Source organism: Hakea prostrata, chromosome 6 (assembly GCF_041222555.1).
Source record: "Hakea prostrata isolate BN-2017 chromosome 6, UWA_Hpros_2, whole genome shotgun sequence".
In the NCBI taxonomy this organism is placed as follows: domain Eukaryota; kingdom Viridiplantae; phylum Streptophyta; class Magnoliopsida; order Proteales; family Proteaceae; genus Hakea; species Hakea prostrata.
This window is the reverse complement of record NC_142605.1, coordinates 35,658,566-35,680,701: the sequence shown is the minus strand read 5'-3', so window position 1 is coordinate 35,680,701 and position 22,136 is coordinate 35,658,566. Positions and strand designations below refer to the sequence as shown.

The window sequence follows — 22,136 nt, the reverse complement described above, 5'->3', positions numbered from 1 at the left end:
AGCGACTCGGAGAAAGAAATCCGAATCGAATGGACGGTTTTGTAATTTAATAAGTAGCAATTAAAATAAAGCGTTGAATTGTCGGACGGGAACAGACGTGAAATATTAAAAACTTTATTCATTCGATTTAATGAATCTTGTGTGGCCTAGAAGAATTGCAAATGCAATTTGCAATTGCAACTGAAGGGAAGCGAAGAAAAACGTTTTCGTTGGTTGGTTTGGCTCCTCTTGATTTCTCCTAGTTTACTCTTCTTCTTCGTCTCTCAAGTTTCTCGTGAACTTTTCAGTGTGATAACAATGTGGTGTTGATCTCCAAGGAGGGGGGAGTGTTCTTTACTTCTCTCTTTTGATTTCGGTTATTCGATTATCTCTTGCTCCGTTTCAACAGCAGAAGAAAAGATGGGTTTGATTTCTGGAATTCTAATGGGGATCGCTGTCGGCATCGCTCTGATGGCTGGCTGGCGTCATATGATGAGGTACCGCAGCACCAAACGTATCGCCAAGGTACCGTCTTTTTCCAAATTGCTCATGAAAGCCATCTTCTCATGGACCAATTTGTAGTAATTTCAAATGCTCTGAATTGTGTTTCAGTTCTTTGTTTAAACGACTGAAAAAATCCCATTTGTTGCACATTCATTTCTCGAGTAGGAGGAGATCGAACGTCTGGATTCTCAGTATTGTATTGTTTTGAGTTTTGTCTGTAATTGAATTAGCAAGTAACAAAAGACCCTGAAAGTGATGCTTCTACTGCTACTACTTAGTTGCTTACTCATTTTCTTGAAAATGTAAAATGAACCGTCTCTGTCGCATTTATAGTCTGTTTGTTCTAGGTTTCTAAAATTTGAAACCCTCTTTACCCCCCCAAACCAAAAAAGAAAAAAAAGGAAAAAGAAAATAAAGAAAAGAAGGTCTTCCAAATTCATTCATTTGCTTGATGAGAGATTATGTACTCTTTGTAGTTTAGAGGTTTAGAGCTCCTGCCTTGCGGAGATGGTAGGCTGAAAGTCCTTTTCATGGATGTATGGCCACTCCTAGTGTAAGTGATGGTTTCAACTTATCCTGTCGCTTTCTTCTCTTGATTCCTCGTCTATGCTGACTTCGAACCATTCCTATGATGGCAAAATTATATACTCGTGGGGTTGATGAAAGGTAGGTAATCCCTTGATTTGCACCAACGATTATTCTGGCTGTTTTCAGTTTTATATTTGCAACCTGTAACAATATTTCAATCTTCTTAACCCTTTTTTTTTCCCCAACTAGACAATTATTAAAATTATTGTTTTGCATGATCTTTGTGAAACACTGTTGATGCCATTGGCTATATTCTACTTTCCTCTTCCCTGCAGGCAGTTGATATTAAACTTCTTGGGTCCCTTAACAGAGATGATCTGAAGAAAATTTGTGGTGAAAATTATCCAGAATGGATATCTTTCCCTGTGTATGAACAGGTCGCTTTTCTCATCTTCTTAATAGTATTTTGTTTCTCTTTTGTAAATGTTATTTTTGTGTATGATCGAAATTCAGTAAAGATATGGAGTTACAATTTCGTCAACTCTCAAAGTGATTCTTTTTGCTTTAATGTGCTTTCCCTTCTTTTTTATGTATACCATTGTGTAATACCCATTCCTTGGTTTTGATACCTATATGCTTTTTGCTGGTGATATTGTTTTATAAACGGGGCACAAGTAGGGAATAGTACTAAGTTAGAGCTATGGATTCATTTAAATAAAAGCTAGACCTATGTAGAGCAACTTTGGAATCAAAAGATTTTAAACTAAGTAGAATGAAGATGGAATATCTACTACATAAGTGATTGGGCGAATAAGGAGGTGGTGAAACTTGATGAGAAGGAAATTTTGCAGAGCGATTATTTTATTTACCTTGGTGCAATTATGAATAGGAGGGCAATATGGAGGATGATGTTTAAAATAGGGTGGATGGAGTAGAGAGATGACCCCAAAAATAGTGGAGAGGTGCATCCAAGATTTTGTACGATCGATGTATTCCTTTAGAATTCAAAGGAAAATTCTATTGGATTGTTGTACAACTAGCTATGATGTATGGTGCAGAATGTTAGGTTGTTAAGAAGTATCATATAGATAACTTAGTATAGCAGAAATGAGGATGCAAAGATGGATGAGTGGCGAAACTAGGAAGGACAAGTAAGACCGGTATAGGAGTAACTCCAATAAATGATAAGTTGCAAAAAGTTGTTTGAGGTGGTACAACCACCTTCAATGAAGGCCTTTAAATGCCCTTGTACAAAGGAGCGATTAGCCTAGCTTGAAGGAACCAGAAGAGCTAGGGGCAAATCTAAAATAACCTTAGGAGAAGTGGTGGGAAAAGACATGCATGCCTTAGTCCTTATACCTGGTATGGTCTCAAATAGAGTTGATTGGAAGGCAGGGATCCATGTAATGGACCCCAATTAGTTGGGATAATGCTTCTTCTTCTTGTTGTCATATTAGAAAACGATGGATTACAAAGTAGGCAACCCCCCATAACACCTCATTTAGGGAGGTGAAGGAGGTTCCAGTCAAGGATTGCATTCCCTCTTAGCCATTATTCCAAACAGATAACAGCACCTACTTACACACTATAAAACACAAATGAATGTGCATCCTTCCAGATTGACTCTCTAAGTTTGCTAGGTCACCTCATGGGTCCACACTAGCTGCCCATTACCCAATGTTCACAGCTGCCATGTTATTTGCAGGTTGATCTGTTTCAACATATATATTCTCATCTTCTGAAATTATCCACCTGATTATGTTCTTCAAGAATCTACAAAAGGATCTCTTGCTTATGAAACTGCCATTATGTTAGGATGTTGAAGATTTGTCAAACACCTGGTTGTAATTTTATCTTGTTTCCACTATGTATTTCTTATCACTTAAGTTACAACTACCAGAGTTAGTGAGTGTTTGTGGGTAATACATGTTGATTGCTTCAGATTAGATTCATGATAGTTTTTACATTTTTGGTGTGTAAAGAATACATTACCAAAAGGAGAAAAGAGGGGAAGGGGAAATACAAGAAGCAAAAGGCCACCACAAGTGGCTGACAAACTAAGAGTCTAAACCTGAGGTAACAATAATGTGTCTATTCCTTGGTGTATGAGGATTTTGGGGGCGGGGGAGAGACTATAATATAGAAGAAACATCAAGAGACTTTCCAAATTGAGTTTATGGACTGAGATTTGGAAGCCCCTCTCCTAGGGTTGCGCTCCCACTAAATGTGCAAGATAGTGGCTCCAAAGACTAACTTGCAAACAATGTCATAGATAGAGCTACTCTAGAAGGCTCTCAAGACTTACAACCACTTACAGTAGAGGAGTGAAAGCTATCAGGGTGGGGCTAAATTAAGGACATGGCTTTCTTTTAGATGGAAATGGGGAGGGGGTAGGATAAGAAAAGGTGGTTGAGTACTATTGAAGTCCTATTTTTTTTTTTTTTTTGGGGATGAATAAATAAATTCATTACCAAAGGGAAAAGATACAAGAGCACAAAGGGCAAAGCCCATGCGATCCGAGCCACGAGGCTCATCTAACAGGCAAACAAAGAGGCAGCAAGCCGAGCAACCACCTATGAACAAAAGAAATTTTATTTTATTTTATTTTTTTTGGGGTGGGGGTGGGAGGGGGCAAGGGGGATACAATAAGCTAAAGGCAAGGAGCTATAAGGCCAAATGGCACAAACAAGCAACACAAGGGACCAAGAAGAACAAAAATCTAAGGCAAGCAGGCTGAGACAACACAAGAAGTGACTAGTGTTTTCAGTTTTTCTTCTTCTTCTTCTTCTTCTTCTTCTTCTTTTGGGGGACGGATTTGCACAACGAAATCTTGATTGAGATGGTGATGTCCTCAAGAAGACCAACTATTTTGCCTGCGGTCACGAAGAGGGGGAAGGGGCTTCACGAGAGGAAGGGAGGGGTGGGTCTAGAGGGAATTGAAGGGGAGGGGTACAAGGGCTTGATCGGGGTAAATGGGCCAGGCCCAACAGGGGGATTCATGCTTAGGGAGAAAAAATGGGATGGCAAAGTGGGCTCAGTAGAAGGTAAAGAAAAATAGGGGATTGGGGCTCAAGAGGGGGCCCCATAGGAGGAGGTGTAGAGAGCGGAGAAGGGGAGGAGGGAAGAGAGAGAGAGAGCGAGAGAGAGATGTCTCGACTGCAATTTGTAGCCGAGGTTGAGTAGAGAATGGGGGGGGGGGGGACCAGTGGGATGGAAGGCATCGGGGGAGAGGAGGCATCAGCAGCAGGTGGTTTCAGGAGCAAGGCTGACATCGAAGACAGTGGGAATCGCCTGAGTAGCAGAGGGAGAGATGTCTCAACTGCAATTTGCAGCTGAGGTTGAGTAGAGAATTGGGGGGGGGGGGGAGACCAGTGGGATGGAAGGCATCGGGGTAGAGGAGGCATCAGCAGCAGGTGGTGTCAGGAGCAAGGCTGACATCGAAGACAGTGGGAATCACGGCCTGAGTAGCAGCCAGATTCCCTGGCCTGAATCACTGCAGTTGAAGTCCTATTTTAGTTAGGAGTTCTATTTAAAATAGAAGTCCTTAATTTATGTTTCTAAGTGGAGTTCTGCTAGGAGTAGTCTGTTAAAGGCTATAAATACACAGCCTACTGCTTGTAACCAAATCAGTGTTGAATGATTAAAATTATTGCAGCAAGTGAGCAAGGATCGAGTAGGGTATTAGGGTTTCTCAAGTGTGGAATTCCTGTGGTGGCTTTGTTACTTGGCATTCTTTCGTTCCTTTTTCATCCACAGCCTCCTAAACTGGTAAGCAAACACCTCCTGCCCCCTTTCTTCTTCCCCCTTGCATTGTGCCTCTCTAATTCCCTTCCTCAACCCATTCGCCCTACCCTTCTTCCCGCAAATCCTAAATTCTATAACTCCCAGTGCCCACCACAGAATCCCTCCCCTTCTAGAATCACATCCCCTCCTCTCCATCTAGCACTTGACCCCAACCCTTACCCTAGTTACTCTCTAGAAACCCTAATTTCCTAAACCCTACACTTCTGGAACTTGAATCTGAAACGAGCACAGCAAGGTTCATATTTAGGTTTCCAACAGTCCTAAGCCTATAAACCCTAACCAAATCCTGTACGTGCATCCTGCAATCCCCCAAAACCCTAAACAGCCCTTAATACCTGCCGGGTTTTAGTAACCCTAATTTTACTGCCGATTCCCTAATTGATCTTGGATTTTTGGCTGTCATTCTATTGAGGCTACATTAGCATCAGAGGGTGGTTGGTGAAACAGTTGCACTGATGGATGGGGGCAAATTGGCAGCATGCAACGGAAGGATGGTTTAGACCTTCCAGCTGGAGACCCGAGTCGGGTTGACCATGTGGCCGGCAGCGACAATGTCTGGATCTGTTTCAGCCATGGATGGGCTCATGGGAAGAGCTAGGGGTATGTGGAGGTCCCAGATAGCAAGTGGCTAATGGTGTAGTAACCATCCATCCGCAGTAGGCGGAAATTTATGAATTTGTTATCTGTTTTGAATTATGAAGTGCTATTGCTTTTAAGTTTTTATAAGTCCCTTAATGGTCATAATTTTTCATGTTTTATTCTATGTATTTAATCCCAAGAATGTTAATTTTTTCAGGTGAAATGGCTAAACAAGCAACTGGGCAAAATGTGGCCATATGTTACAGAGGTAAGCTTCTCTTTACTCTTTGATGGGTCTTTATGAGATGCATTTTGTTTACCGTTAATTGTCTATTGGATGTTATGCTGTTTGAGTGCTTATTATGTCCACACTTTGCTATATTTGGTAGTCATTCTGCTCTAGGTATGTTATGAGTTGTTTAGAAAACTTTCTTGTTTAACCAAAATTTTTAATTAGTGTTCCATCATGACAAGGATCCATGTAGCCAACCCATTTAGTTGGGTTATGGCTTCTTGTTGTTGTTGTTGTAAGTGTTCCATCAACATGGACACCATATAAAGTTTCAGTATCCTGCATGCATTGGTTTTAAGTATTGTTAAACAGTTTGTTTAGGAATTGGACTGAATTTATTATTCTTTTTCAGCAGTTTGTGTGGAATGAAATATTCAGACAGAAAGAATTGGTTTATGAGGAACTTCTTTGGTGTTCTTGTTATATTTGTCATGATACCTCCTCTTTTGTTAATGGTTGGTTGAATTAACTTGGCAGTTTATTGTCTTTCCGCTACTTTTCGATCCTCTTCTTGATCGGTTCCCCCCCCCCTCTCTTTCCTCCTTTTTGTATCCTTTTGTTGTTGTTTAATATATTTATTCACCCAAAAAAAAAAAAAAACTTGGCAGTTTGAAACTGTCTCTATGGTGTCTGAATTTTGAATAGATTGTGGGAGAATCATTGTAGGCTCATTTTTTTTGTTCATATCAGCGCATCACTTTTCGATTTTAATTTGTTGATTCAAATTGCTCTATGCCATTATCAGGCAGCAACGATGGTTATAAAAGAATCTGTGGAACCACTGTTGGATGATTATCGACCTCCTGGAATTACATCGCTGAAGTTCAGCAAACTCTCTCTTGGAAACGTACCGCCCAAGATTGAAGGTCTGAACTCAGAACTAGTTCAGTTGTACTTTTCGCCTCTACCTTCTGAAATGGCAAATTTAACCATCCTAGTCTACATAATAAATTTTATTAGCTTTGATTTGTAATTGAGAAGCCCTCCCCTCCTTTTTTTTGGGTGGGGGGGGGGGGGAGGTTGTCTTGGCCTTCCCTCTGAGTTTGTAATTGGCCTATTAGCCTTTGATTAGGATTGTAAAAACACACACACACACACAAAAATAACAAATAATAATAAAAAAAGAAAAAAAGAACAAGAACTAAAATGAGAGATAGAAGGGATGAATTTAGTTGTAGGGTTCTCAGGCCTTTGATACGGAGTTGTCAATGGAAGTGTTCAGTTACAACGCTCTGTTTAGCTTTTGGTCATGAACAAGAGAAATGGTGTAATTAGTGATTTGAGAAATTAAGGAAGATTCAAGTTTTCCTCTCTTTCCTTTTTTGCCAAGAGTTGGAATTTCATACTCGTATCAGGGTCAACCAACTTGATTATGGATGAGCTGATTTAGAACAGCTTTATCTGAATTTTGGGCAATAGACTCTCTTATAGGTATCTTAGCTTGATTTGTGTTGACAATCCTGAAATGGATCGGCTGATACATCCAAACTGATCCTGTTACTTGAAACCATGCTTTCTGATGAGGGTCTAGGAGTTAAAGAAGCTCCTTCTGTCTTTCCTTAATCCTTGTCTAGCTTGGAAAGTGTGCAAGCATGACTTTGTTTTGGTTTTTTTGGTTGCTAGTAGTTTGCATATCCTGAATTTGCCGGTTGCTTTTTATAGTGTTTACATTTGACACAGATTTGACACTAAATATTGAATTAACCTATGCAGGCATTCGTGTTCAAAGTCTTAAGAAAGGTCAGATCACGATGGATATCGACCTTCGCTGGGGTGGTGATCCTAGCATCATTCTTGCTGTAGAAGCAGCACTTGTTGCTTCTTTACCCATTCAGGTTAGTGAAGCGATTCAGGGCTTAAGTATTTGGAAGAAAGGAATGATGTGCTTTTCTTCTTTTCTTTTTTCTTTTTTGTGGGGGGCCCAGGGGGGATGGGATTGGGGCGAGCAGCAGATAGCATTCAGTATGGATTTGTGCTGTCAAACTGAATAACAAAATTGAATATAATAGAGGGAGGACAGGATCTACCTAAACACTTTTAGATGTTATAATGGATTTTATTGTTTACAGTAATCTATTGTGACATGTGTTTGCCATCAAAGACCAAACCTGAACTCTATTTTAGTTATTTTATGGTTCCCTTCAATAGAGTTGCAATGTGATAATTTAGTTTACTGTATTGCTCGCCAGGTATCCATTACAGTGTTTATGTCTCCCATTAATGCATTCTTTGTTGAATACTAACAAGTGGCTTCTAGAATGTGCATATCTGGGTCAAATCAATTTTCCATATTTTGTGCTCCATTTATTGCTGTCCTGCTGACTGGACTAATTTGTTTTGGCTGCAGTTGAAGGATCTTCAAGTTTTCACTATTGTTCGTGTTATCTTCCAACTCTCTGAAGACATCCCTTGCATTTCTGCTGTAGTAGTCGCTCTCCTTGCTGAGGTATGTCTGTTTAGAACAAATTTCTTTGTCTTGCACCAAAAAAAGATTAGTTCCACCTACAATCATCTAGAATTTATTTTGAATACTTACAGCTTGACTGTTCAGATGGAACATGGGAATGGACTCATAAGCCTTCTTTTTATTGTGACTGTAACAGAAGATACTTATCTTATGTAAGACAGTAAATTTTCCCTTAACCAAAATACAACTGATACATGAAGGAAGTTAAATCTGATCTTCTGAGTATTTGCTGTAGCAATGAGTAGCTGTAAGACTCAACTTTGCCGGCCTCATGCAGCTTCCTCCGGGTTCAGTCTTCATAGATTTTTCATTTCCTTTGGTAGTGAATGTAGGGTCATATTCCTTTTCTTTCCTTTTGTAAAAAGGAATAAAATCCACAAAAAGAGAAGCATAAAAGTGTGTTAGAGATTCCTGTTCTTAATACTAATTTGTCCCTGTATGGGGTCCTTTAGAGATTGATCTCTCACTGGCTTAACTAGGTTGGGATTGATTCTGCACTGCCTGATTAGGTGAGAATTTTGGAAAATATTGTGATTGAGTTGCACCAAGCCACCAATAGCATATTGCTGTATTTATTAGCTTTTATCTAAAACACAAGGAAGCACCACCCATTGCCTGTTATGGTGTCACTCCTGTTAAATGTTATAGTTATTTGGTTCAGAGTGTTAAGTAACTTCGACAATGAGTTTTTGTGAAAGATTGGTTGTTACAGTTAATGAAACCATTTTAAAACTGGTTGATGGGGTCAGAAAGTTTAGCCAGGCTGGTTCAGAAAACTGATGACTACTTTTAATACACTGGCATCAATGACCATGAAAACTTCCCAAACAGTTCTCTGTTGTGGAAACAAAGACGAAAGACATCATGATTCTATGTGTAACATCTTTTACTTCCATAGTTTGCCCATTTCAGTCAAGTTCAATAATTCTACATGTTGAGTGATGTATTGATTTTAGTGCTTCACTTTGTTATGCATCCAAGTGGTTGATGGCCCGTGGCCGCTTGGTGCCAATTCTTTCTAGAAGATACAATGCATATTATACACAGAAGCATTGCGGGGTTGGAGATGGAGCAACCTAGCTTCAGGCTTTGCTTTAAAGCCACCTTAACCCTGTAGTCGTAAATCATGTTTCCTATGAAAGTCTTCAAGTACATGTGGATGATAGAATTTGTAGTAATTTACTTCTTTATTGCATAGTTTTTGTGGTTATATATATTAAAAAACATATGTATTCTTGTATGAAGACATTTGGAGGCTTCAATTTTTTCCCTTCCCCCTTTTTGAGGGTGCTTAATATTAACATGGTGGATCGTAATTATTTTCTTTATGATCAACAGCTACTAGATGTTCTTTGACCATTACCTTATAGAGTCTGTATATTAAGATAACTGATGGTTTTATATGGTAAATCAGCCAAAGCCTAAAATAGATTACACATTGAAGGCTGTTGGAGGAAGCTTAACTGCACTTCCAGGGTTATCAGACATGATTGAGGTAACTCGAGACTTTTATTACGATCTTTAATAGTCTTGGCAACACTTCTTTATGTTCATTTGTCAGCTTATTTTTCTAATTCTTTTATGCTCTTTGTTAGGATACTGTCCAATCAATTGTCACAGACATGCTTGAGTGGCCCCACCGTATTGTAGTTCCAATTGGTGGTGTTCCCGTGGATACTAGGTAACATGAATATCTACCATATTTAACTTGAGTCATTGTATTTCATTCTGTTGAATTCATATTCATGTATTATTCCTCCACCAGAATTAGAACATTCATACTATCTGACAAGTTTGTTGAATAGTGAGAATTTTCATATTTTCCAATTTGCATGTCTGGAAAACAACCGGTAACTCATATAATTTGATTCGGAAAGCGGAAATGATATAGCAACTGATGAGCTTATGATGTTACTATATTTTCTGCAATTAAAATGTATAATTTCTGGATTTAGGGGGGCAAAATATAACTGCTAGTTGGTTGGCTTATTTTTACTGTCGTATTTTTTAAGTTCTGTATAATACCATGGAGCTCGCTTCAACCCTCCCACCCTCCATAAAAGGTTTCTCTTGATGCCCTCAGTCAATCAATAACTAAAGGTTTAATTTGGTTTCCTTGATACTACCATCATCTTTATATCTAGTGGTTTTTTAAGGATAACTATGTTAAATGATTATTAATCTGGAGATCCTTTTTCTTCTTCCATCTTTTTTTTTTTTTTGGTGGGGGGGGGCTGCTAGAGTTTTCCATAAAATAAACAGAAGGGGGAAAATAAAGTTCTGCAGTTGATGTAAAAATATTTAAAATGACTTCCTATAGAATATAGCTGTTTCTATTGTCTACTATTAACTATAGTGCTGTATGCAGCAGCAGCAGTATGCATGATGTACTTGAGATCTTCTATGGTCGATCCTTAAGCAGGACTCCACTGAGGACAATTAAGCAGAAAATAAAATTTCTGAATACAGTACTTAAACCAGTAAATTGCGTAGGAAATTGGAAGCTATAAACATCTCTCGTGTTCTCTAATTAAGGGAAAGAAAATAATAACAAAGAAAGAAAAAGGGCCAGCTCCTGTTTTTTGCAAGGTCTGGCAAGATTCGAATGTATGCTTCTTATCTCCATTCTCAAGTCTAATCTCTTGCATTTTCCTTGGTACAACTTTTTTTAAGGCTTTGAGTTCTTTTTGCGGTTTTTTTTTTTTGGGGGGGGGGGGGGGGGGGGGGGGGATGGAAGGGGGAGTTTCCTTGGTGCACTTACTCTTCCATTATACTTTCTATTTCACCATGTCTGAAGTACTTCAGAAGAAAGGTAACCTTTTGTTTAGCCCACCACAATTGTTTTGGGTATATATCACTCTCAAGGTGGATTGTGTTCTAGAGATTCTTCTTTATTTGCTACAATGCACATGATGCATTTTTCATGGGAGAGGGCTGGGCATGCTGCTAGCTTTTTCCTGGAGCTAGTGGCTGTGCCCAATGGAGAAGGTGGGGGACGCAAGCTGGACATGGTGTCCACATGCCTATCCTTAACCTCATTTTCATTTGAGTACCAACATTTTGCAAAGCATAGTTATGGTTCCTTTCCTATTTACATTGATAGGATCGATTCCAGAAGTGGTTATTACTTTTTTCTTTCCCCTCCTTTTCATCAATTCCTTTTCATGTCTATAAAAAGGCTCTTCCCAGTGCATGAGGCTTCCCATGGTAAGGTCTGGGAAGAGACATACTGTACAGAGCCTTACCGTTGCTTTTGCAATGAGGCTATTTCCAGAATTCTTTTTCTCATGCCTAGATCCAGGTTCACAACTATTCCATAGGTGTGAGTTTTAACCCTATTTTTCTTTTCTTCCTTTCTGCTGTTAACTGTGCAGTGATTTAGAGCTTAGACCACAAGGGAAGCTTCAAGTTACCATAGTTAAAGCAAATGACCTGAAGAATATGGAATTAATTGGTAAATCAGATCCATATGTGGTTGCATATATTCGACCTCTATTCAAGTTAAAGACAAAGGTCGTCGACAACAACCTCAATCCTGAATGGAATGAAACATTTGAGATGATTGCTGAAGACAAGGAAACACAGTCACTTGTCTTTGAGGTTTTGATCAAAACTCACTCTAATCCTTGATCTGAAACTTCATGCTTCTTTCAACTGTTGTAGAATTTTTACTGTGAAGTTGTTTGTTTCTTCTCTTGCTCATGTGTGTATTGATGTATCAAGTTATATTGCAACTTTTTTTTTGTGTGTGTGTGTGGAGGGATGGGGGTGTTAAACTTGGCCTTATCCTGGATTTCAATCCTATCTTTATGGTGAAGGAAGTTACATATGGATGCTGTGGTCATCTTGGAGGTAAGTAATAGTATGTGGCAAGATCCGTTTATGCTATCTTGCTCCTCAGTAGGCATCATTAAGATTTTATTTATGTAGGCACCATTCTGAAATGGTCTGCATCAATTCCAATTTTATTGGAGACAATAATTTTGTATTATTTTGCCTTCCTTTTTCCCATTCACTTATTTGTTTTATATAAGGACCTGCTGATGAGCAATGCTTCATTCCACACATGTTCTAGTTAAGAAATTGTCTTGCTTGTCCTGGGATGATCCAGTCCTCATCATGACCAAATATTACACAAATTTAGTGACGACAACATTAGAACATTTAATGAACCTGCATTTCATGCCACATGGATCTAGTTAACAGAATAGAGTAGAAAGAAGGATAAAGAAGTAAAGGGGAAAAAGGGAGAATCTTAGAAGAATTAGTCTTGAAGACGGGGAAGAGGGAGAAGAAATTTGTAAGAAGAAGAAGAGGAGGTGGAGGAGGGGGGGGGCTGCTGCAAACGCACAAAGCTAAAGCTTCAGTTCATATATTTTCATTCCATCCTCAATAAGCTGATTACAAGTGTTTAAATAACAAAACAAACATATTTGATACGAAAACAACTATAATAGGACTCTTGGTAATTTAAAACTAACAAAAGACTGATCCTACTAGGACTCTTAGGAATTTAAAACTAACTAAAACTTATCCTAGATATCCTACCCAAATAAAAACTTTGATTACATGATTATTTCAATAATAAATAACAAATTTCTAAATTATCTCTAGAACTCCCACAAAAAACAGTTCCTATTTTATCTCCTTGCAAGCTGGAGTTTGGGCCCACCAAATTTGAATCTATTTCCATGCAAGCTGGACTTGGGGCCCACCAAATATGAAATTATCATCTAGGTTACTACTGTTCATACTACTGTAGCGTGAACAGTAACTTCTGGTTGTGCTGCATCATCCAGTCCCCATCATGACCAAATATTACACAAATTTAGTGACGACAACATTAGAAAATTTAATGAACCTGCATTTCATGCCACATGGATCTGGTTAACTGGACTATGCTTCATCCCTTTACCACTTACCAGCTTACTGATCTGCTTCATTCATCTGTTTATCTGTCTGGAATATTATATGTACAAAGCTTATAGAGATATTAATCAAGATAAATATACTTGTGATTATGCTGATATTCTTTTTTTGTCTCTTTTAATTCATCCTAAACCCATGGAATTTAAGCATAATATACTCTAATGCCATCTATCAAGATCTTGATCATCATGCCAACTCACTCGCTCAAAATGTGAGTTAAATATCTCACCGGGATTTCAAAAAAGATCGAGCTGGGTTATTTTTTTTTTTTAAAATTTCTGGGGGTCAGATTCAAAGCCAGATTTAAGTGGGAAGCATTAAATTACATTAAAATTTTGAGATGTACTGAGATTTTGCCGAGATACCTGAGATCTGACTTAGATATATCCAAGACATGACCAAGCCAAACAAGATATTATCGAGATATGACAAAGATATCTGATATCTCAGTCGCATTGGGGTAGTCCTTGGTTTCAAAAACCACCTTATCTGACTTCTGTGAAAAAGAAAGATATTGCCGAGATCTCACGAGTTCTCCTTCTATGCTGAAGGGAAATGCTTCTTCACTTATCATCCTTAAATGGTTGAACCTCAATTCAGAATGAAAGATTGTTGACTTGTACACCATATACACATCTTTGAGTGCAGTTTATGGCATGAGGAAAGTTGTTCATTTTGCTTGCATGTGTCATTAATACAATATGGAGAACAATCGTCCATCTAAGGCTTTGCCCTTAGGTTTGCATGGATTTATGTCATTAGCCTCTGAGTAGGAAGAATAGATCTTTCTCAAGAAGTTCTAGTGACTCTCCAATTCTCTCAAGCGAATGTTGAATACACGTCGAAATATTATTGAGTGGATTAGTTTAAATGGAGAAAAATAAATATCTGTTTCGTTAATATGGAGTCATCATCTTCAACACATGTACAATATAAAAGTCAACTAATCTTGGGAGAAAACATCTTAGATACGTTCTCTTATTTAAAAGAGTTTGAAGTGAAAATCTGTTATTTCTTCGATTAGTTTGATAAACTCAATGGTTGATTGGCCACTTACTCAAATAATATCTGTAAATCCTGCAACAGGTTTTCGATGAAGATGTTGGACAGGACAAAAGATTGGGTGTAACAAAATTACCATTGATTGATTTGGTACCAGATACCCTGAAAGAGATTAATTTGAGATTGCAGCCATCACTTGATATGCTAAAAATTAAAGATAAGAAGGATCGAGGAACTCTTACTGTTAAGGTAAGAAACATCCAGTCTTCTAACATTATATCCTTAGTCTTGTAATCAGAAACTATTTTTCGAATTCATGTCATTGCTTTACATTTATGTCTCAAATCTTAATAGCTGTTTAGTGCTTGAGGTCTTTGTTTATGTCTGTAAAACTAATGCTGCCTTGGTCCAAAGTTAACTTATATTGCTGTTACTTGGGTATGGGCCTCTTTTTTTAGCTCCTAACCCCCCCCCCTTTTTTTTCTTCTTCTTTCTCCTAGTTGGAAGGTTGCTGGAGATTAGTGTCTTGAATATAGTTGTGAAGATTTCAAATTCGTCCAGGCACCTAGGCTCGTTCAATGCCTTTGGTTGAGGCCCTGGAAAACAGATCTTTCCAAAACCTTTACAGTTATTATGGGATCTTCATTAGAGTTCTATGAAGTCTATTAGGTTACTCGGGGTGAGCTTGTCTGAGGTGTTTGAAGTTCTCTACTTGTGAGTTGTTTAATAGAAGAATGTAACCCCCTTTCAGGTCACACAGTTTTAATTTTATTTTATTTCAGCAAGGTGTGAGCTATGAGCTCCTTTGTTTCCAAAAGCAGCTACTCAACCTTATCCCCACTAAATGGGATTAGATGGATCCAATCGGCTCTATTAGAGATCATACTCAGTACCAGGCCTAAGCTATGCATGTCTTTCTTCACCCATTCTTGTAGGTTATCATTGGTCTGTTCCTGCCTTGCCTCATCTCTTCTATATTGCTATTCATGGTTGTATTCACAGATATTGTTCAGAGTTCCAGAACAGCTGTCTTATCTCCTTCTTGTTCTCACTTTTTCCCCTATTGCAGGTTCATGGAATACCTAAGACTGCAAGCTTCCCAACCCTTGTATCAACATGAGATATTCTTAAAAGTTAAAACTAGGTTGCGCTGCGGAAAATCAAACCATTAATTTCTAATCTTGATTCATTGCTGCATGAAAAACCTTTGATGATTTTTATTGGTGCCACAAATATATTTTTGTCCACACACTCTTGTAGGGATATTCATGTAGAAAGTTAACAGAACATAAGAGAGTATGGAGATTTACTTTTGACTAGAATAGAGTAACAAAATTAAGAGAGGTACTTTTCTATGAAACATTCTCAAAAGGTAGTAAAAAAGTAGACTTTCTGGGAAGGGGTTATATAAGAATTTCTGGCTGCATTCTTCTGACTATTCAACGGTTTCAATGAACAGAAAGGCCCTCTGCATGATGTTACAAACATCTTATTCATCCTTTTAGTTTTATAACTCGTGAAATGTTATATGAGCTCCTCTCCCCCCATTGTCCACCCATAAAGGGGAACCAGATGTAGGATGTGTGGGATATCTATCCTATGAGCAGTATGCATAGATGGTGGACGGTGGACCATGAGAATGATATAGTGCTAGCTTGAAGTTTCCAGCAGTGACCAAGAGGGGAGAAAACTAGGGCATACATAGGATTCTATGGTTGAAGTTTCTACATGACCAGTGGTTTGGAAGGATTGGCACTCAGACCAAAGTTGGTGTCTGACTGGGATTGATTCTTTCAACAAGGTGTAGCTATTTACTGGTCTCAATAAGTAGGATTAAGCCTTCTAAAAGGTATTCCAAACTTCTTTGGGAAGTCATCTCCCTCTCCTCCTTTTGCCTGCTTCAATGAAACTATGTACAATGCTATTTTAAGGGATTTATCTATACGAACTCTGACTGAATGGTTGGACTCTCAGACCAATGGTGATGTCTGGTTGGGCTAGATTCTTTCAAAAAGGTTGCATAGCTCACATTTCTAACTATTTAATGGTTTCAACAAGTAGGACTCATTCTTCTGCAAGATATTCCAAACATCTTTTAAAGGCGTGGTAGGGAGATCTCAGGTCTAGGCAACCATTGGCCAGGGAGCTAGGAACAATTATGTAATTCATTTGCTAAAATTGCCTCTATATTGTTAGATTCCTAATAGCAAGTAGGATCTAAGAGTCCAGGATTTTTATTATCATTTTTTTGGGGGGTTTTGGGGGTTTTTTTTTTTTTTTGGGGGGGGGGGGGTGTTCTTCTGATTTGGGAGCCAAGTTCTGTTTCAGTTTCAATATCAGCAGAGGATTCTTTGAGTCTATAAATTCTCTTCTTGGAAGCATCATAGGACTCAGGATGGATGATAAAAAGAGTGGATTTACCTCTGTGGACGTGCACCTTTTCTCCCTCAGTTAAAGGAATCTGTGCTCTTCTTCAGGTCTCTTGTTATTCCTTTTTTTTTCTTTCTTCTGATTACTCTCGCTGTTCTTATTTTATTCTTCAAATTTGGTGCTGGGTGGTAAATCTTTAGTTGGTGCTTAGATTTCCTTTCCAACTTGGGGATATAAGATTCCGATTTCATGGAGAGACGACTCTTTTATATATATCAACCATAAGAATGTGCCTCACGCTCTATTGCAGATTCTTCCTGCAACTGTTTATAGCACTGTTCCAGCTCTATTAAGATAAAGGTTTCTGGAATGGATTTGCTCAGCAGCATTAAGTGTCTTTGCACCCAAAATTTCAGATCAGTTGGAGTCCATAGGAGAGAGTTCCACCACGAAAACCCAATTTGGTTTCATAGGTTCCAGTATTGTTAAGAATGAGAAGGTACTTTTTATTAAAACTATAGTCTTCTTCTCACATCAGGTTGAGGTAGTGCTGGTTTCTGATTTCCACCAATAAACATGTAGCGAACTAGGTATGTTTGTGAATGAGGTCTGAGTTCTGACACACGATTGATGATCGAAATTGGTTTGCCGCCAACCTTTGCTTTGTTTAGGGTGTACAAAGTTTTATCTTGGTACTTTGCTTATGAGTTCTTTCTCCCAAAACAGTCAAATTCAGATCAGTCAACTGAACCCATGTTTTTATTTTATAGTAGAAAGTCATGCCAGTGGGTTTTTTTTTTTTTTGGGGGGGGGGGGGGGGGTTGAATAAAAAATTCATTATCGAAGAGAGCAAAGGAAAAAAAAGGGGGGGGGGGGACACATACAACAGGGCAAAGCCCAACCAAGGGGAGAACAAACAAGAATTGACAAATGCCAACAAGCTGAGCTACCAAATGAAGCACGCAGACGGCAAGAAAGACTGGAAAAAACACGCTAAATAAAAGACTAATTCCTCCCTCTATTCTCTTCTTTTTGGAGGATTTAAAGTTTACAATGAAATCGTCTATTCTTTTCTTTTTGGAGGATTTAAAGTTTACAATGAAATCATCCCCAAAAAGGTGGCACCCCTTAGTTAGAGCGATTACTTCTCCTGCAGCCGTCACCATCAGACTCAGGGAGTTCCTCGTGAACATCGGAGTCCTCAAAAGCAATAGGGTTGCTATTGTCCGAAATCGGATCAAGTTCCACCGCAAGCACAAGGGGGAGGAGCCAAGGGAACTGGAGGAGCTCAACAGCTGGAGAGGAACTAGCAAGGGACCAATGGAAGGAATACCGACTAGAAATGCCATTGAGGTAGCTAGAGATGCCCACATCAGAGGAGGGGGGAAAACCACAAGGGTTGGGGAGTGGTATGGGCAGGAATGGGACAAGAAGCAGGGGGAAACGGAAGGCCAATCCAGGGGGAAGGGAGGGTAGAGGAGCCTCTGGGCTAAGATGGGTGGAGGGGATATAGGACCCACTGTATGGATGGGGGGGATCAGGTGGGATCAGTTGGGCTGATGAAGAGGGAAGGGAAGGGGAGGGGTTGAAGAAGGAAATTGGTTATTGGGGAAGGAGTGGGCCTGGGCTGTGTGGGAAGCGAGGAAAGGGAGAAGTTGGGGCATGAATGGGCTGGAGGTTGCTGGGTCCAATGGGAGAGGGGAGAAGAGGAGGAAGGCCCAGGTTAAGGGAAGGCTAGGATGGGGAAGGGAAGATGGAGGGGAATGGGAAAGATCTCTATCTCCTGAGGTAAACACAACGAGGAGGGCTGGATGGAACAGGGTTCTGCAGAGGAGCAGGTGTGGCAATAGAGTCAGAAGACTCAGGCAGCAGGTTGGGGGGGGGGGGGGTCCAGGTAGACGCAGTGGAGGGACTTCGCAGGCAGAGATCCGCAAGGCTTGCTGGGAAGCCTCGACAGGGGGGTTCTTCCAATGGAGTGCAAGTGCTCAACAACTTGATCAGAGTCAACATAATGCACCCCATTAGCTTAAAACAGTTCAGTCAACTGAACCTGTGATTTGGTTTTTTGTGTATGGAAAGTCATGTCAAAACTAAATGACATACTGCACCCTGGTAGCATAAACTACTGATTGATCATAACCATCATCAAGTGACATTGTAAAGGTTTCAAGTAGCAGGGTTACATCAGGCATACAAACTGGTCCAGATTGGAATCGGCTGGGTCCTGTTTCTCTGAAGTTTTCTGATAGTCCGAAATTGTGGAATATCAGGCTAGATTGGCAATTGAGCCGTTCTAACTTATCACAAGATTATTCCTTGTATGTGCTGATTTATTAATAAAAGGCCAGCTACAAGTATAACGCTCAATTACCCGAAATTTACGAATAAGGAATCACACACTGGTAGTTCCTGCAAAAGATCTATACAGTGATCAAATGTCCGTGTCAACTTGGTTGTATACAAGTGTTCTACATTTATTAAATGAATATGTGTGGGTTCTATTGTGAGGCTGTCATACCATCATGGCTTAATGCTTAATCGATGTGACTCTTTTGTCATCACCTCAGCTATTTCACGTATTTGAAGTAAGTTTTTTTCTTTTTTTCTTTTGTTGGGGGGGGGGGGGGGGGGGGGTTTGCTTACCAAATTATTTGAAGTTTTTGCTTGCTAGTGATGAGCATTGCCATAAGAGAACATTTAACCACTTTTTTTTTTACATGGGTCTTCTGATGACGACAATAAAACATTTATTGTATTGAAGGAGCTAGAAACAGAGTGTGTCAGAACTTAGAAGGAACAACAACGATTATTTATCTTAGGGTAAAAGCTTGCTGCTTGGTCATGTGGCTCTTGCCCAGACACATTGGACACGTGAAACTCCTGTCCAGCCCCTTGTGAAATATAAGACCTTATCTATGTCCCTTCCATGCACACATTGGTCCTTTGCTAGTACAGGGGCTTACATGACCAAGTGGCAATCTCTTGATCCTTATCTTAGTAGTGACACATAAACTATCCATATTGTTACAGGAGATAATAGGTCATTTGCAATTGCACTTGTTTTTTCCTTTTTGTTGCTCTTTCATGTGGACAAAAATTAACCAGTTTTGGGTATGGATGGGGGTATGCAGGTCTTTTATCATGAGTTCACCAAGGAAGAGCAGTTAGAAGCCCTCGAAGAAGAGAAGAGAAGCTTAGAGATGAAAAAGAAACTGAAAGAAGAAGGGGTGATAGGAAGCACAATGGATGCAGTTGGGGCTGGAGCTGGGCTTGTGGGATCTGGCATTGGGGCAGGAGTAGGTCTTGTTGGGACTGGCATTGGTACAGGAGTTGGGTTTGTTGGGAGTGGTCTTGGTGCTGTGGGTAGTGGCCTCAGCAAAGCTGGAAAGTTCATGGGCAGGACCATTACAGGGACATCAAACAGCTCCAAGAGGAGTGGGAGCAGCACTCCTGTAACTGCACAAGAAAATGGTAGTACAAAGCTAGCTTGAGCTTTCCTATATATAGTCTTAGCGTTTGGGTACTGCCACATGACTTTTGGTTTTTAGTAATTTATAGTTTAATAGTTGAAGAGTTGAATTCCTTCTCTTCCCTCTATTACTTCTCCTGGATCACTATTGTTGTTCAGGTTCAAAATGAATGACATATTTGCTGTGCTGTAAGTCTGGTTTCATGCTCTGCCTAAGACCAGAAGCTGTGTTTCTGTTTTTTTTTTTTGTTTTGGGTTGGTTTTCAGTAGGAAAAGGCTTTCTACCACATTCAGTTATACTGTAGTAACTCTCCTCTCTTTGACATCAACCAGGTGTGGTTTTTTTCCCCAGTAGAACAAGCTGACTTCCAAGGAAGTTAATAAGAATTGATTCCAAAGCCTAGAAATCGATTGGGTTGATTCTTTGGTCAAACCCAGTTGTATGTTATATTAACTCGGATTGATTTAGCAGAATAAAGATGAATAGATTCAGTATGAATTGGGATAAATAAAGCTTATTTGATAATTTTAGGTCTCCATTTTTCAAATATGTGGTCAGTGTGAGTGAACACTTTCCCTTTTCTTAATTGTTACCCTGAACAATAATGCCCAACCAAAAGGAAACTGAACCTTTGTACCCCAAGTCTAATTCCTCGCCTCTCTGCGATAAAACCATGGATGGATATGCCATTTGCACTTGTGTCAACGAGCCATTTGCACTTGTCAACGAAAAGAAGTGAAGGAGAAAACCTGAAATCATCAATCAACCATGAACAGATGAACTCGACGGCCGGATCTGTTCTCTCGTCTGCCATGCCAATCAGTTCTTGATCAAATTTCAATGTCTCATGTTCTCATCTTTATATAATAATATAAGTATTCCTCTTATCTAGATTTATTTTTTTTAAATAAACAAGTTCTTATATATTGAGCTTGGGTATATTACATAATGTACCATCGAACCCACAACTTCTGTAATTTCTACTGAGAGGAGGTGATTGGTATCTAGAACATAAGGGGAATGCATCCACCAAGTATCATCCGTTTAACAATTTTACCCACAAAATAAAAGTCTAAGAATTATTCTATATATATATATTTTTTTTTTCTTTAAAATTATTTTGAGCAAATTGCACCAGCATCCCAAAATGAAAGCCTTCAAATATTGACACTCCACTTTATGTTTCAAAAGCACAGGGACCTCAAGATTTTCATTGAATATATTTGTCCAATTTATCACTAAAAACCTTTCAAACAATGTTTATTATAGGGGTATTTTTGAAAATAAACAGTAATTTAACTGTTTCCAATGATAAATTTGACAAATATATCTAATGAAAATTCAATTTTGGGGTCTATGCGCTTTTTAAATATAAAGTGGGGTGTCAGTGCTTTAAGGCCTCCATTTTGGGGTGCCAGTGCAATTTGCTCAATTGTTTTTAACAATGAGAGAACCTTGTAAAATTTTGTGTATGTACGCAATTAATTTCAAATAATTAGATAGTACTAAGGGTGTCAATTAAGTATGAAATTGTTTAATTGTACCGAACTGCGTCATCTAAAATCGCACCATTCAAAATTCGGTATGGTATGTACTGAAACTGAATTTATTCGATACAGTTCCAGTTTCAAGAACTCATACTAAAACCGTACCAAATTAAGGGATATAAATATAATTTTACAATTAAAACACTTTACCTTTACCCTAGCCTTAATTCCCTGTTTCAGTTTTTTGTTTCATCCTTCATTCTTCTTATATTTAATTGTTTTGTCTTTATTAATTAGATTTACTTGCTTTGTCTCTATTAATATCAGATTCTATCGATTGTTTTATCGCAATTTCATTATGATTTTAATCAACTAATAACAAAAGTAGTATGGGTTCATTTGTACCAGAAGTGTATCGTACTAGATACTATGTTTAAACTTTTTTTCTGCACCGATTTAATACTGAAACTGTACCGAACTGTTTTTGCAAATACCGACATACCGTATTGTGTAAGTTCGGTACGATTCTAGTTTTTTGTATTCAAAGTTTGTACTGTACCGACTTACCGAAATCATATTGATTGACACCCTTAGATAGTACATGACTTCCTGCCTATGGTTGAAAAACAATATTGTACTACATATGCAACCAAGTATAGAATTTGTTGTCATGATTTATAGAGCAACAAATAATTTATAAGACTAAAGAGCTAATATCTCAGGAT

The 22,136-nt window shown here is 38.8% G+C and overlaps 1 protein-coding gene across 1 annotated transcript; it reads left to right on the top strand.

Annotated features, from left to right (window-relative positions):
* Positions 1-154: 154 nt before the first annotated feature.
* Positions 155-20,585, top strand: LOC149013683 (calcium-dependent lipid-binding protein-like). Its single transcript, XM_089158104.1, has 11 exons — positions 155-504; positions 1,347-1,448; positions 5,612-5,662; positions 6,432-6,552; positions 7,400-7,521; positions 8,034-8,132; positions 9,568-9,648; positions 9,749-9,834; positions 11,528-11,753; positions 14,169-14,333; positions 19,586-20,585. The coding sequence occupies exons 1-11, from the start codon at positions 400-402 to the stop codon at positions 19,943-19,945; spliced, it is 1,518 nt and encodes a 505-aa protein (XP_089014230.1). The 5' UTR covers positions 155-399; the 3' UTR covers positions 19,946-20,585.
* Positions 20,586-22,136: the final 1,551 nt, after the last annotated feature.